The sequence below is a fragment of the Plectropomus leopardus genome, chromosome 4, assembly GCF_026936395.1.
Source record: "Plectropomus leopardus strain MGB_pleo_1.0 chromosome 4, ASM2693639v1, whole genome shotgun sequence".
Taxonomy (NCBI): Eukaryota; Metazoa; Chordata; class Actinopteri; order Perciformes; family Serranidae; genus Plectropomus; species Plectropomus leopardus.
This window is the reverse complement of record NC_142179.1, coordinates 12,751,609-12,766,327: the sequence shown is the minus strand read 5'-3', so window position 1 is coordinate 12,766,327 and position 14,719 is coordinate 12,751,609. Positions and strand designations below refer to the sequence as shown.

The 14,719-nt window shown below is 40.2% G+C and overlaps 1 protein-coding gene across 2 annotated transcripts in view; it reads right to left on the bottom strand.

Annotated features, from left to right (window-relative positions):
- The window catches only part of msh3 (mutS homolog 3 (E. coli)), a 55,817-nt gene that overhangs the window by 21,545 nt on the left and 19,553 nt on the right, over window positions 1-14,719 (bottom strand). For both annotated transcript variants that reach the window (XR_015776408.1, XM_042488342.2), the window contains exons 13-20: window positions 14,420-14,552; window positions 11,736-11,923; window positions 11,295-11,463; window positions 10,915-10,979; window positions 10,003-10,119; window positions 9,625-9,732; window positions 7,567-7,681; window positions 7,015-7,172 (exon numbers count right to left, since the gene is read on the bottom strand). Coding sequence is in view for 1 of the 2 variants with exons in the window: in XM_042488342.2 (XP_042344276.2) it covers window positions 7,015-7,172; window positions 7,567-7,681; window positions 9,625-9,732; window positions 10,003-10,119; window positions 10,915-10,979; window positions 11,295-11,463; window positions 11,736-11,923; window positions 14,420-14,552 (1,053 nt within the window). In the remaining variant the exon portion in view is untranslated. The remainder of the gene's footprint in view (window positions 1-7,014; window positions 7,173-7,566; window positions 7,682-9,624; window positions 9,733-10,002; window positions 10,120-10,914; window positions 10,980-11,294; window positions 11,464-11,735; window positions 11,924-14,419; window positions 14,553-14,719) is intronic.

Below are 14,719 nucleotides of genomic sequence, written 5' to 3'. Positions count from 1 at the left end.
TAATCACAGATGTGTAACATTTGTCATAATTATGTTGCAGATTTGTTTAAACTTCCCCTTTTTTTTAATGTTTTAACAGCGTTGTGGTTGGTTTAGTTTAGGGACAAAATCCAAACCATGTTTTGTCTTAGAATACCTGGTTTGGTTGCCACAATCATGCCAGGAAATGCTGCAATGTCTCACTAAAAAACACCTGGTTTTGTTGTTTGTTGGTCTCCAACAATGATCTGCAGCTTGACAGCCATCTCGACTCACGCCATCCATCATCCCCTCCACCTCCCAACGACAAAGTAAACTCATCTACATGTAATCCAGCGTAGTTGCGAGGAGAAAATGTTTCTCCAAACCGCAAATCCATTTGTGCACTTCATACAAATACAAATACAAATCACATCAACGTTTCAATTGTGTCAGTGTATGAGCTGACTTTGTTGTCAGGAGGTGGAGGGGAAAATGGATGGCATGTTATCTGGGCATGACAACTGCCAAGCTGCAGAACACTGTTTAAAACCAACAAATGACAAAACACATTTAGCGAGACATTGCTGTTTCCAGAGTCTTTTAAGGCACCAAATGTGGGTGTTTTAAACCAACCCATCACAGTTTTTCCACCAAAAGCTGTTGTTTTTCTATTATGACACTGCCTCATTACCAGTCTATTCTTTTTTTTACCACTGTGTGTTTACCACTGTGTTGTTAATATGTACAATTTTAACAAATCTGCTACATAATAACATTCAAATGTAATGTATTTCTGGTTTGCAGAAATGTACAATAGCAACAATTTCTTCTGGCACTAGGCTGAGCAACCACTTTGTTAAAGCTAATAAAAATCACATAATACAGGTACACAAGAAATCATTTCCCTATAAGGATCAGTACAGCAGTGAGATTAAAGTGAGCTCATAACACACGACATTTGTCAATATTTTAGAAATGCCTAACCAGTTTATTCTGCAGATTTAACTGTCCTGCAGAACACTAAAGGCCTCACACACCCTGTATGCCGCCTACAACATGGCACAAGCACTGACTCTGCAGCACTATAAAAACTCTGAGGAACGAATGAGTCGATTTAGGATGCAACATTTTTCCACATGCTCAACATGTTTCACATCGCTGCACAACACCCACCAAGGTGACTATGTTACACTGAGACCCGCTGGCACCAAAACACTCAGCAACATTTGTGAGGTCTTTCTGAATATTAGCAACATCTCTGTTGCTAATATTCAAAAAGACCTCACAAACAAAAAAACAACAAAAAAAAACTGCATTTTCTGGCAGGAGGGGAGCTTGTGAAAGACTTTAGTAAAACACGGTATAATCACTGCTACGAGTCCATGGTCGATTAAAGGTCCTTTTCAATACACGGTTTTACATTCAGCTTCCTTTTGCTGTTTCCATAACAACCATGAAGGGATGTAAGAATGTGCTCTATAACCTTCAGGACTCAACACAATACCCACAATGAAACGCACAAAAAGCAGCTGCATACATGCACATACATGCATGCAACCGTCAGCCGCCAGGAATCACATACAAACACACACACACACACACACACACACACACACACACACACACACACACACACACACACCAGGCTTACTATTAAAGTCTGTGAAGGACTCACAGACACAAAATGATGCTCAAACCTCTGTGAAGCATATTTGTAAAAATGCTGTCACGCAGTGGAGTGGGCAGGAAAATAAAACCAAGAATCTGCGAGACAGGATGCTGCTTTAAACCGATCTCCAGATTATTCACTTTATCCTCATTGATAATCAATCATGTGGATCAGTTCAGACAGGATATCCCATTAGACACCTACGCACCATCTCATTACCCCCAGCCCACAGAGTCTGGCAATTCCACTCACAAGCTCTCACTCCACGTCTGTCTCCGCTCTTGCTTATAAACACACAACACCTCTCACACACACACACACACACACACACACACACACACACACACACACACACACACACACAGGATTCAGCAATTACAACCACTGTGCCTCTTACACTTGACACAGCAGTGGGAATTGATTGAGCACTTATTATCAAAACAGATTCTCCCCAGGATCTCAGTGATAAAAAGATGCCGAGCTGGCCAATTAGAAACAGACAGAACAATGGAGGTACGAGCGGAGGTAAAGAGAGGACAGCAGATACTGCGTGGGTATGTGCATTTATTAGATCTTTAAGACACATTTTTTTTAGGAGAAAGAGAGAATACTAACTTTTGTAAACCTTTGCTGTCTGAAACACACCAATTCTCTAAACTAACACCACACTCTGACCTCCAACTGATGCTAATTACTCCCTAATTCAAACATCTAAACTAGTGTTCACTAGTATCCAAAAATGCATTTTTTGTTACCATTTTTACCTAATAAATATCCAGATTTGTAAAAACTCAGATCAGTTGGGGCAGTTTGATGACGTGAGGCTTTAAGGCGCCGACCACGAACCGCAACATCCTCTTTGAATCCAGCTGTGTTGCATGTTGCTCCGTAGCTGTCTCCCCTCATTTTGCGTAATCTCTATACTATCAACTCGCTTATATAAAGGCATAAAATGCTCCAACAAAGCTGATCAAACTAAACTGATTTTCACTAAGGTTTTTTGTGCCTGTGCTACTAAAAGCTGTCATTTCCACCTGGAAGAAGGTACTCAATTACCTTAGTGTACAAAGGAAAAAAAAATCAGTTTTTGTGATGAGCACATTGAAGAAAAACATGGAGATAGGGGACACACACAAGAGTGTCTCATCACCTGATTACGTCCTTCAGATTTAGTTTAAAAAAAACATGTTAACCTACAGTGTTTTGCTGTTGGTATTTTAAAAAATGGATTTTCATCTGGATTTTGGAAGTATTTACTTTTTAAAATCACATTTCAAAGGTTTTTATTTAAAGTCAACAGTCAAAAATATTAATCAAAATAAAAATACATTCATATTAAAGTGTAACTCTATTCAAATTTATTTGGAAAATGTAACTTGACACGGCACTAAATTGTTCCATGCCAACTGAGATGTTTTTTTGATTATTTTGGTTAGGCCTGTCACAATAACAGTTTTTGGTGGACGACATATTGTCTAAAAAATAATTGCAAAAAATGATATTATTGTCATTTTAAGAATCACTGATTATATAATAGCATAATAATGTAAGTACAAATTATACATTCTAAAGAATATTCAGAAATTGAATTTGGAATTGAAAAAAAAAATTCAAATATCCTAAATAAATAAATAAAATTAAATGTTTGTGTATATAGAGGAGCTGCCTGATAGCACAATAGAAGCAGTGCACCCAGATATCGAGTCCCAGCATAGTTTTTGTTTTTTTAGTTCATTCGGCCTAGATGTTGTGAAAAGAAACACTTTGGCGCTGCACCTAAGTCTTTTAATGGCGCGGAAAATCCTGATGCTTATTCTTGCTTAAACGTTGGTGACATTTTTTAACAAACACAACGGCAATATCATATGATATATGGAAGCAACCTTATTGATAAGTTGATAACGTAATTATCATGACAGGCCTAATTTTAGTGTACTTTAAATCTTTTGTTTTCAATTCATAGGATGACAAAATATATAATGTATACACCAATTAATAGAAAAGATTCACGATCAGCTCTACTTCTGTCCACTCAACCCAAACTGTCATTCTAATAACACTAAACCCAAACCCTGACTGTAAAGTGGACTCTTACATATGTGAGAACTGGCCAGAATGGCCTCATTACACTAATATGTAGTCTAAAACACGCACACACACGCACACACACGCACACACACACTCTTGGTGTGCTGATAGGTCTCTGGCACCCACTGGGTTAATATATAGGAACATGCTTAACCCACAAAAAAAGACAATTACACACATCTGCAAGCCATTAGGTCTAATCACATAGTGCAGCAGAGGCAGAATAACAGAGACCATACAGCATGTTGGCCTGTGCTCTGCACTAATATGCAGTCAGGACTGGAAACTTCATGCAGAGCTTACTGCTACTCTCATCATAATGAGAATAATCATCAGCTGAGGAAAAAAAAAAGATCTTCTTCAACAAAGCCTTATTGTCTGAGGGTTCCTACGAAACAGAGAGCTGCATCGTACAGAACCGTGACAGAACAATAGAGCCGGCCTTGTCAAGCAACTCCTGTTCATCTTTTTTTCCCACTCACACACCTCATCCTGTGTGCTAAGATACACAATGGGATTACAAGGGATTAGTCTGAGGCTACATTCACACTACGGGCACGCTCACACATGTGAGAAATTAACACTGGCCAACATTCACCTCTCATTCACTTCAATTACATAAGAACGAAAGGGCAAACAACACTTTCGCTCCTGGGGCAAAGCAAATTCACATATTTACATTGCATTGAGTTCAACTTTGGCGAAATTTGTCTGGCAAAGTTGCAGCCTCATCCAATAACAAAGAAGTATATGTGGCTGAACCTGCTTGACTACCGTTGTCTGTAGTTTTCATAGTGAGCCAATTTGGAGGAGACATTAGCCTCTTTTACAGCACCTATTCAAGGTGGAAATACTGCATCATTACGGCACCTCACAGTTCTGTATGAAAAGTATAATAGCAGAGCAGGGGGACAAGTCTCGCCTTTGAGCTGGAAGTGGAGGTAGTAACAGCACTGAAGTTAAGGCAGGCAGGACAGAATAATGGGCAGAGTGTGACATTTTGATGATGTAATATGCATATGACACACTGCTGAATATTTTAAAAGCAGTTAGCAGCTAACTCAAGGTAGAAGAGCAGTGGCCAAAAATGAGTGCAAACTGGGAAAACAATGAGATTTGGGAGCTCCTTATTCTCTGAGCAGAGGACGAGATTAACCACTAGAGATGGAAAGTGATTGTTATTGACATGTTATGCTACTGTTGTTGTTTATAAAGTGCTGTCGACACATATGTTATATGTTGCACTACAGGGCAACTCTGTTGTGTTAAACTTCAAGCCTCTTGCCTCTTGCCTCAGCCTGCATGCTGGCTAAAATCAGACACTGGAGTGGCATGATACCGCCGTTGTTTGGTTCTGTGTAAAAAATGCCTCGAATCATGAACATGCATTTGTACACTGAGAAAAGCACAAAGATAGCCAGCCAATCGGGGTTTGCCTACACAAATAAGTGTGGACCCCACAGCATACAGAGGGATTCCCACATCAGACATTATACAAGCGAGCACTGTAGGAGTGACAGAGCCTCTTGGAAGATGGCTCAGTCTGTGCAAATAGAACTAGGATTACAATACTGTAACCTTCAGTACACCGTTAGTGGCAGTAGCAATACTGAGTCACTTTTACATTATAGACAAAGTATAGACAAGTGTTTATATGCTGTGAATATGTCAGTATTTACGGATGTTTAACTGTTTATATGCTCACCAGGAAAATAAACATCTACATGTTGGTGTAAGCTGTGCTCATTTTTCTGTGCAGTTACATCAAATGATCACTTTCATTCATTTCATCTTGCTGTAAAAATCCACACTGTTTTATGAAGCCAATTCACAAGAGGATTCATATTAAAGTGTCAGTTCACGCAAATTACAAAACATATTTTTACAGTTAACCCTTACAGCTTTCAGCTGTTGTTTCAGGTAGTGCTTTGGAGGAAAGCAGCTGATCATCTGCTCTGTGAATTATCCACTGTAAATTAGTTTTGATGTAGATGTTGCTGTTGAATTTTCCTCGAAGTAGTTTATTCGAAGAAGAATTAAAATAACTGCTGCAGAGGAAAACAGAGTGAAATTCTCATTATCTTTAGAGAAACCAAGAACAAAGATTAAAATAATCATCTACAAAATTATCATTTGTGTATCACTTAGTCATGCTGTGTAACCTTGAATTTTTGAGGAATACTTGGTTTTTCTTGCATGCCTCCACAGAAAATAGCGTTGATTTACTGATTAATCGCGGACCACATTTGACAACAGCAAAACTATATATAAGCATCTCTTCACAAACTCTCACACAACTTGAACACTATTCCTACCGGCACCTGACGTGAATATGCAAGACGCTGGGCTCTTACATCGGACAGATGTTACAGATTTTTGGTTAAAATGAAAATCGGGTTGATGAGCTGGACTATTCTATGGAAATGTATATACCATCCAGTAATTAACTGCAACAAACTGTCGGGGCACAGAGCGTACTCTGGACACAGAAGGAGCAGCAGAACGCTTGACGCAGTGAAAGTGAAACCTAACCATTCATTTTTTTGGTTCTAAAAGTTTGCTTTCCCTCGCCTCTGCAGCAGCTGCTCCTCTTGTCCATCAGTCTGATCAGCTCTGATTGGATTGACAGATCAATTATCCACTCCACAATTCAAAGTCCACAAACTGATGCTGAGGAGAAGAAGGATTCATATGGAGAGCTCTGCCTGTGCTCCATTTATATGCCCGCAAAAAAACTCTCATCAAACATACAAGAAAGAAAAAAAGTACAGTTTGCTGAGCTTTTTATCATCATCAACTACCGCCACACAGATCATATTTTGTTAGAAACACTGATGCCCACATACAAAATAGTTCCTCCCAAAAAGACCAAAATTCTGTGCAATTATGTCTTAATCAGCATGTGAATGTTCATAAACAGTATAAACTTCACCTGATTCAACACAGGTGCGACTCCTCAAAGTGAACACATCAATTGCATCAAAATGTACACATCAAATTATTTACAATCCCTCAGCACAAATCTCAGAGACATCACTTCCATATCATTCCATATCATGTTTTTGGGGGGCATCTGCTCAGTGTTTGGGTGCTTTTTTTTTTTTTTTTAAGACTGTCCTGATGTGTGGTTTTTGGGATCTGCATAAACTACCTTGAGGTCACTTCTCAAAACATGAAAATATGGTGACCATAGGTTTCCAGCAAGTCATCAAATGTAGTCTGTTATCATTTCTCACTGTGGCGGTTGTAAATCAAGAGGATGGCACTAGTAGATTTCAGTGTGCATGTGTTCATACCTGGTGTAAATGCCGTCCAGCATGCCCAGGCGGGCCTCAGAAGCCGGGACATAGGAGCCCATCTGAGCCATCACACTGATGAGGGCCACCTGGCGGATGTAGGAGCTCTTACCCCCCATATTAGGACCAGTGATTATCATTGTTCTCCTGCCATCACCCTGTAGCAAAGGAAAGGGGGGGAGGAGGAGGAGGAGAGGAGAATAACAGTGACATAGACAGAAGGCGAGGGGAGAGACAGAATAAGATATTTGCATGCTGTCCTGCACAGCTGAGGAGGTGGGTGGATTGAAAGCTTGGCTTCTCTTCCTATTGGCTTGTGCTACTGTTGCAAAATTAACCCACACACACTCCAGCACTGAGCGAGGAAGTGTGTGCAGTGCTGTGCAAATCTGTGCGTGTGTGCATCATGTGTGTATTTATGTGTGTGCTGTTACAATTTTTCAGAAGTGCCTCAATGAGTTAGTGAGCAAGCGATTATGTTAGTGTTGGCTCAACTTTGTTTAAAGCACTCTTAATGAGCCAGTGTGTGTGCCTGTGTGTGTGTGTGTGTACCTGCAGTTCGGTGTGGTTGGGCACATACTGGTTGTTCTCTCCCATCAGCAGGTTGATGGCAGGGTGTCTGCCGTCCCTGATCACAATCTGACGCTGACCTTCACACACCTCTGGCCTGAACACAGAGAACACACTCAGTAAGTTTACCCAAGGTTTCCAACACATTCATGTATCTGTGGCAGCCCGCCACATATTGAATTTCTATTTTTGGAGCTGGATTGTTACTTGAGAGCACTGTTGGAATATATACTGGTCAGATATTCAGCACTCCCCGCTCCAGGAGAGCAGTGCGTACTCTGGGTACAGACGGAGCAGCAGAGTGGCAAGCACAATGAAAATGAAACTTAAATGTTCATTAATTCATATAGAAAAAGAGCGCTTTATTTGTTGGTACAAAAGCACTCATGTTATAGTGTTGTCCGCTACTTGAGATGAAACTGGCTGAATTCCCATGGAAAATGTGCACCCTGTGGTCCAGCGCTGGGTCTCAAAGTTTTACTTGCCTCTGCAGCAGCTGCTCCTATAATCCAACAACTTGATCTGATCAGTTCTGACAGATTCCACCCACAAACTGACTGACTGATCAATTACCTACCCTGCAAATCAAATTCAAAAACATGCTTGTGAGGAAAAAAAAAACAATAATAAGGGGCTGCGCTGCGTTCATGGACCTGCAGAAACCTCTGATACCACAAAGGCGACAAAGAATGATCACAAAGTGACACACACACACAAAAAAAGTTTGCTTTTATATAGCATTTTTGAGGCTGATATTAAGTTTGTAAATAATAATAATCGAATAAAAACAAGTTCAACTGATATTTGTTTTTTATATTAACACAAAAACAAAACAAAAAAGGTCTACAATAAGATATTGAATACGGTTAAAAATATAAAGCATTACAGTAACAGTGAATAAAACATTTATTTTGGACATTTATAATTACAATTTAAAAGATTTCAAATAAAAAATACAAAACAAATACAAAATAAACTTGAATCGAGAAAAAAATACAGCTACAAATACATACATTTGCCACCAATAAAACATGTCTTGATGCTCATTTATTTCTTTTTGCATGTCTACAAAACCCCAATTTATCTGTGATAACCTGATACCACCCAAAATTTGAGCTCAGTGATCTATTGGCCAGGCCAAACTCAAATTTACTAAAACACGCACATTAACCTTGGATGCATTTATTCATTAAAGGAACAGTTCAGCATTAGGGGAAATATGCTTGTTGACTTTCTCGCTGAGAGTTACAGTTTATGGGAGGACTGGCACAGTGACTTCCTGGCAAACACACTACCAGGCAGAGACTCCAGGAGGTTTCTGCTCCTCGCCAAGAAGAAGCCCGGCACATACTGTAACCCATCATTAAACTACAACATGTTGTTTTAACACTTAACAGCTATGGACAGAGCCAGGCTGGCTGTTTCCCCACACTTAGTCTTTATGCTACGCTAACTGGCTGCTGGATTAGCTTCATATTTACCGTGCAAACATGATTGATATACTTTATATCTTCTTATTTAATCAGAGGCAAGAAAGCAAAGAAATGTATTTCCCAAAATGTCAAAAACATATTTGCATGCAGGAGAAGTGGAAAGGTGGCAGAATGGAGGACAACGATTTAAAGAGCAGCAGCACGTAGGAGGAAGTAAATGTCCAAATACAGCAAAAAATAGCAACTGCAAAAGAAGACGTGGACGGATGTGAGGCTAAAACACTAGAATTGCTAGAAATTGACAAAATAAAGGTGTGTGTGACTGTGTGTGACTCTGTGTGTGTGTGTGTGTGTGTGTGTGTGTGTGTGTGTGTGTGTGTGTGTGTGTGTGTGAGTGTGTGGGAGAGATGTTGGCGTTTTGGCAGAGCATGCTGCAGAGCCTGGTGCACACTCCCACACACAGCCTGTCTGAGACTATAGGACACGACACAGAACACCCACACACACCCTATATTCCACGCACAAGCACACACACACACACACACACACACACCAACAAACTCACACACATATACCAATATTTACAGTCGTTATGAGAGGACATCACCTGCAATAGTCCCCTTGTTTAGCCACCTCAGCCAATGAAAAGAGACAGTCCATGGTTGCTAGGTGACTAATAGCCCTTTTCATGGTGTGATAGTGCTCCCCAAACTGACTGCAGAGAGAGAGAGAGAGAGAGAGAGAGAGAGAGAGAGAGAGAGAGATTTTCAAGTGTAAATTAAGGTGAGTGCATGTTGCGTTTTGAGCAGACGGCTCTGACGGCACACTTGACCACAAACTGACTAATTCTGGCAGGCTGAGAGACGTGCAGGCAGCTCTCTGAGCCAGAGACTGACATGTTTTTAGCAGTTTTCATTTAAGTTTATGATCAGCTCTGTGTGTGTGTGTGTGTGTGTGTGTGTGTGTGTGTGTGTGTGTGTCATACTCCAGAAAATTAGTCCACTCCCTCTGGCAGTCGAGCAGCAGCTGCTCTCGGAGCTGCAGCAGCTTCTTGTAGCGCTCCACCAAGAAGGGAGAGTGATACCTGCTGACTGCCTTGGTGCTGCAGAGGGGAGGCAAGGAGGTGAGGTGCAGAAGGCAAAGCAAAGAATGGATAAAAAGTGTGGAATTAATCACGCGTATAACATGTCACATCAACCATTATTAAAGGAACGATACGTCATACTGAGTTTCAACAAGTGCAGAGACCGCCGGACACCAACTTCTCTGTTTTGTTCCGCCATTAAGCAAAGCAACGTTTAACACATAGCAAGCATTTTGTCCCCGGTTAATGACCAGATCAACAATTAAGTGAAAAACATCCATCCTATAGTTTGCAAGCAAAATATAGCAAACTAAAGAAAGTAAAAAAATAATCCATCCATTCATCCATTATCTTTAACTATTTATCCTTAACACAAAAAAAACATCAGAAAGGCCACCATTTTTAACTATTTATCTTTAAGAGTACAGCTACGGCTGAAAATGACAACAGAAATAACAAGTTACTGATTTCACGTTTCTCTGCAAATGAAATCAATAGTATCATAAACGTGTTTTCCATTGTATTGCCTTAATGTATCATATATATTAACATTTTTAAAGTAATTCCATTACTAATTCGCTATCTTTTGTGATTAAGAGACAATCACTCTCCACAATAAACTGTTCATTAAAAAAAAACAAAAATGTCCTCAGAATTATGCAGCTAAATCTCTGATGGCACTTAGTAGTCTGTGATTTTAACACCATGGAGAAAATTTTAGTCAGTGCCACTATCATATAATTTAAAAAAAACTGGCTGGCTGTGATTGTGTAAGTGTGAGTGTGTGTGTGTGAGCTGTAACTGTGAGCTCACCTGCTGATTTTGACCCAGTCAGGTGGAACAGTAGACGACAGCGAGTTCTTCACCTCAATCAGAAACTGGGGGCAAAGGAGGAAGAAGAGGAGGAAGGAGACTTTGATAAATAAGACGGGAGCAGTCGGTTCAAAACAATGCGTCACTCTTGATTAAAACTGACACACACGCCGATACAAAAATGTGCGCACGGGCGCGGACACACACGCACACACACACACACACGCACACACACACACACACACACACACACACACACACACACACACACACACACACACACCAGATCATCACTGTGACTCAGTCTTCCACCCGAATCAGGCCATCAATCTCCTCCCACCTGTCTTTCACTCTCAGCCTCAAACATACACAGTGGGTACCTCCTGTCCAGAGACGGACGTGTAGTCGAGTGCCGGGGCCTTCAGCGTCAGTCGGATTTCTTTGCGGTGGTCTTGAATCTCGTCCACGACGGTCTGGATCTGCTCCCTCCTTTCCTGCAGCACTGGGAAGCTGGACAGATCTGAGAACAGCTCTGTCTTATTCCCCGACCTCCACAAACACAGAAACAGTCTAAATGAGACGGCAGCTCGTAACAAATCATAGTGCAGCTCAAAGCGGCTTGTTCAAGAGGACAGACACACAATACAGGAGAGTTTCTGAGAACCTGTTCAGGAGTAAAAACTGGGGAAAAAAAAAAAAGAAAATTCTTGGAGCTCCATGCCGACTGTTAATACATATGCAGAGTGACAGCTGCATGTAGCATTACTCACAACAGTATCCTCGGCCTAATTTTGTGGTACTGTGGTCCTCCTCATACTCACTTGGCGGCCTTTTCATTGAGCACCTTGAGGTGGCTGTGGGCTGGAGCCAGCAGGTCAGGAGTGTCCAACAGGAGGCCCCGCAGCAGCGCAGAGCTGATCTGTGACTGGATGATTGGGAGCAAGGCCTGAAGTTCAAGCCCCAGGCGAGACAGACTGCTGGTAATGAGGTAAAACTCCTGCGTGGAAGACTGGAGAACAAACACACACACACAGATATGTATCATATTTGATGAAGTGTGAATGGGTGGAATAAGTGTTTAGGGTGGTAAGTGAAGCTGCAATCGATCAGAAGGCAAAAAATACTGTCTTTATACTTCAACAAAAAGCAAATCATTTTATAGCCTAGTGAGGTGTGAGTGAGTATGTGTGTGTGTCTGTGTGTGTGTGTGTGTGTGTTAAGGTTGTCAAATAATCAATACTTTGATGCTTTATCCAGACCACGTGTTCTACAGGATATATCTCACTTAATTATACTCTCAATGGTATTGAAACTACCAAAGCTATAAAAAAAAAGAGTAAAAAACAGCATAATTACTGTGTTTGCACAAAAGGTAAAAAAAAACAAAAAACATTACTTTTTGATGGGTTTAGGGGCTCCTTAGGTTGTTAATTAAGAAATTATATATTTTCAGTGCCCAGAACTTTTTTTTTTCTTTAGCTGTGGTATCGAAAGAGGCATTGAGTATTATTTTTTTCATTGTTTTAATACTCGCTTTGCATTAAAGCTGAAAATTTTAGTATTGTGGCAAAATGTGTCTGTGTGTGTGTGTTGTGTTACTGAGGGATTCTGTAAGCCAGCGAGATTAGATCACTAAATCTCATCAGCACTGGGTTTGGCAGCCAAGCTTAAAGAGCGACCATCTATTACAGCCAAGGCTGTGGTGAGAGACACCACTCATTAACTGCAGCAGCACAGTTTGCAAGTCTTCACAATACGGCAGCAAGAAAATAAAGCCCCCAAAAACAAAACATCCAAGATGTTTTATTGAGTTACATGTGTGTAAAAATGCAGATGCAGGATTTATTCAAAATTTCAGTCACTGATATCCTCCTTCATTCATGCCAAATACCACCAAGACATGTATCTACATTCATCATTACTTTTTAGTTAGGGGGTGATCGAAGGCTGCCATTACTTTATTTCATTTTGTGTAGTTTTTAGCTCTTTTGGTAATTACTGACAATCCATAATACAGCAAACACAGCTGTTTTATCTTAAACAGAGCAGATACTGTTTAATGTTTCCTCAATGCAGAAGCTTTAAACATAAATACAGTGAAACATGGGAGATTTGAATTCCACAATAAATAATCAAAATAATAATAATAATTATTATTATTATTATTAATTTTATTACAAATTAATAAGAAAAATAAGAAAAGAAAGGAAAAGAAAATAAAAGAAAATAAGAAAACAGAACAAAATAAAAAATAAAATAAAGTATAATTAAATTAAATTATATTAAATAGGATTTTGTGTAGGATTTATTTGCATCTAGTAGTGAGATTGCAGATTGCACACAGAAGAACTACAGTGATCGACAGTGAGTGAATGGCCATATCGAGAGCCACTGACTGATCTGTTGGGTTTGGGCTGCTGTAGAAAACATGGCATACTAATATGTAGATATTAATGGCTCATTCTAAGGTAACAGAAACAGGTGATTATAAAGTAATGAAAACATAATTATGAACATCATCCACCATTTCTGCAAACAGATGCCCGCAAAATTTTACACACTGGACCTTTAAGATGAAATCAAGTGAATCGTTCATTAATGCTCGCAATGGAAATATCTTGGAAGATCAATATCGTAGATTATATTGACTTCAAATTACCATTAGTGATGTCACAGTATAGAAACAAGTCATGAAAGGTTAATGAGAGTCACACTGACAGTAGTTTATGGCATTAATCACATGCTGCAGTTTTAATGGTCCCCCGTGATGCTCTTTCATGAACCCAAACAGACAGCGACTGGAGACCATAAGTATGCCCTACCACCCATTATGTCAATGGAGCCATCGAGACACAGGCCATTACACACAGGCACATTTATCTACAGATGGGCAAAATGACAATTAAAGCCCCTGTGTGTGTTGTGTGTGTGTATTTGTGTGTGTTCGGTGACATTTGATCGTTTTCTTTTAACAATATATGAAGGAGTCAGAAAGTTGATCATGAGCTCAGATCAGAGTGCCTCTCTCATCTCTGTACAACACAGACACACACACACACACGCTCACACACACACACGTGCACACACACACACACACACACACAGGTGGGATGAAGCCATCTGACATTTCAAAAATGGGTCCGATGGGAAATGAGATTGTGTCAGACAATCAGGTAAGTGCCACTGAGGCGACTGCTCCCTGCCGTTAATCAAGAGGCACGTCATAAAACAGAGGGAGAGAGATAAAATTGTTTTTCATTTTTATGCAAAAGAGTAAGAAAAGGGAGATTTGCTTTTGTCAGCGCCTTTGTTTGAGTGTTTTTTTTTCCCAGCAGTTTTAAATGGTCACTACGCCCACAGATCTAACCTCAATGTGGTTGTTAAATGTTATCATAACCGACAGCAATGATTCCCAGTTCTCCTCAAAAATACCAAGGTAGTGAGAAAAGGATCATATCCAAGGGGTAAGAGGTGTGTGTGTCTTTTTTCATGCTTCTTTTCTTACCTTTTTGTGGTATATGCTGCAGATGCCTCTCTCCAGGTCGGGTAAATGCGACAGCAGAGATTTGATGGAATTTAAAGTGAGAGAGTGCGACTCCAGGATCTCCTGCACGGCATCCTGCCTCTCTGAGATAGACCTGTGTGTTCATGAGAGAAAAGCAAAGAAGGCAGTGTGCAAAAATCCTCAGCAAAAATATGGTCTTATTTGGAGAACTAAATTGGACTTCATTGAAATAAATGCCAAATGTGACGTGCTGAGGTTTGGAAGTAGCCCAACCAATATAAAGGAATACCTCACCCCCTA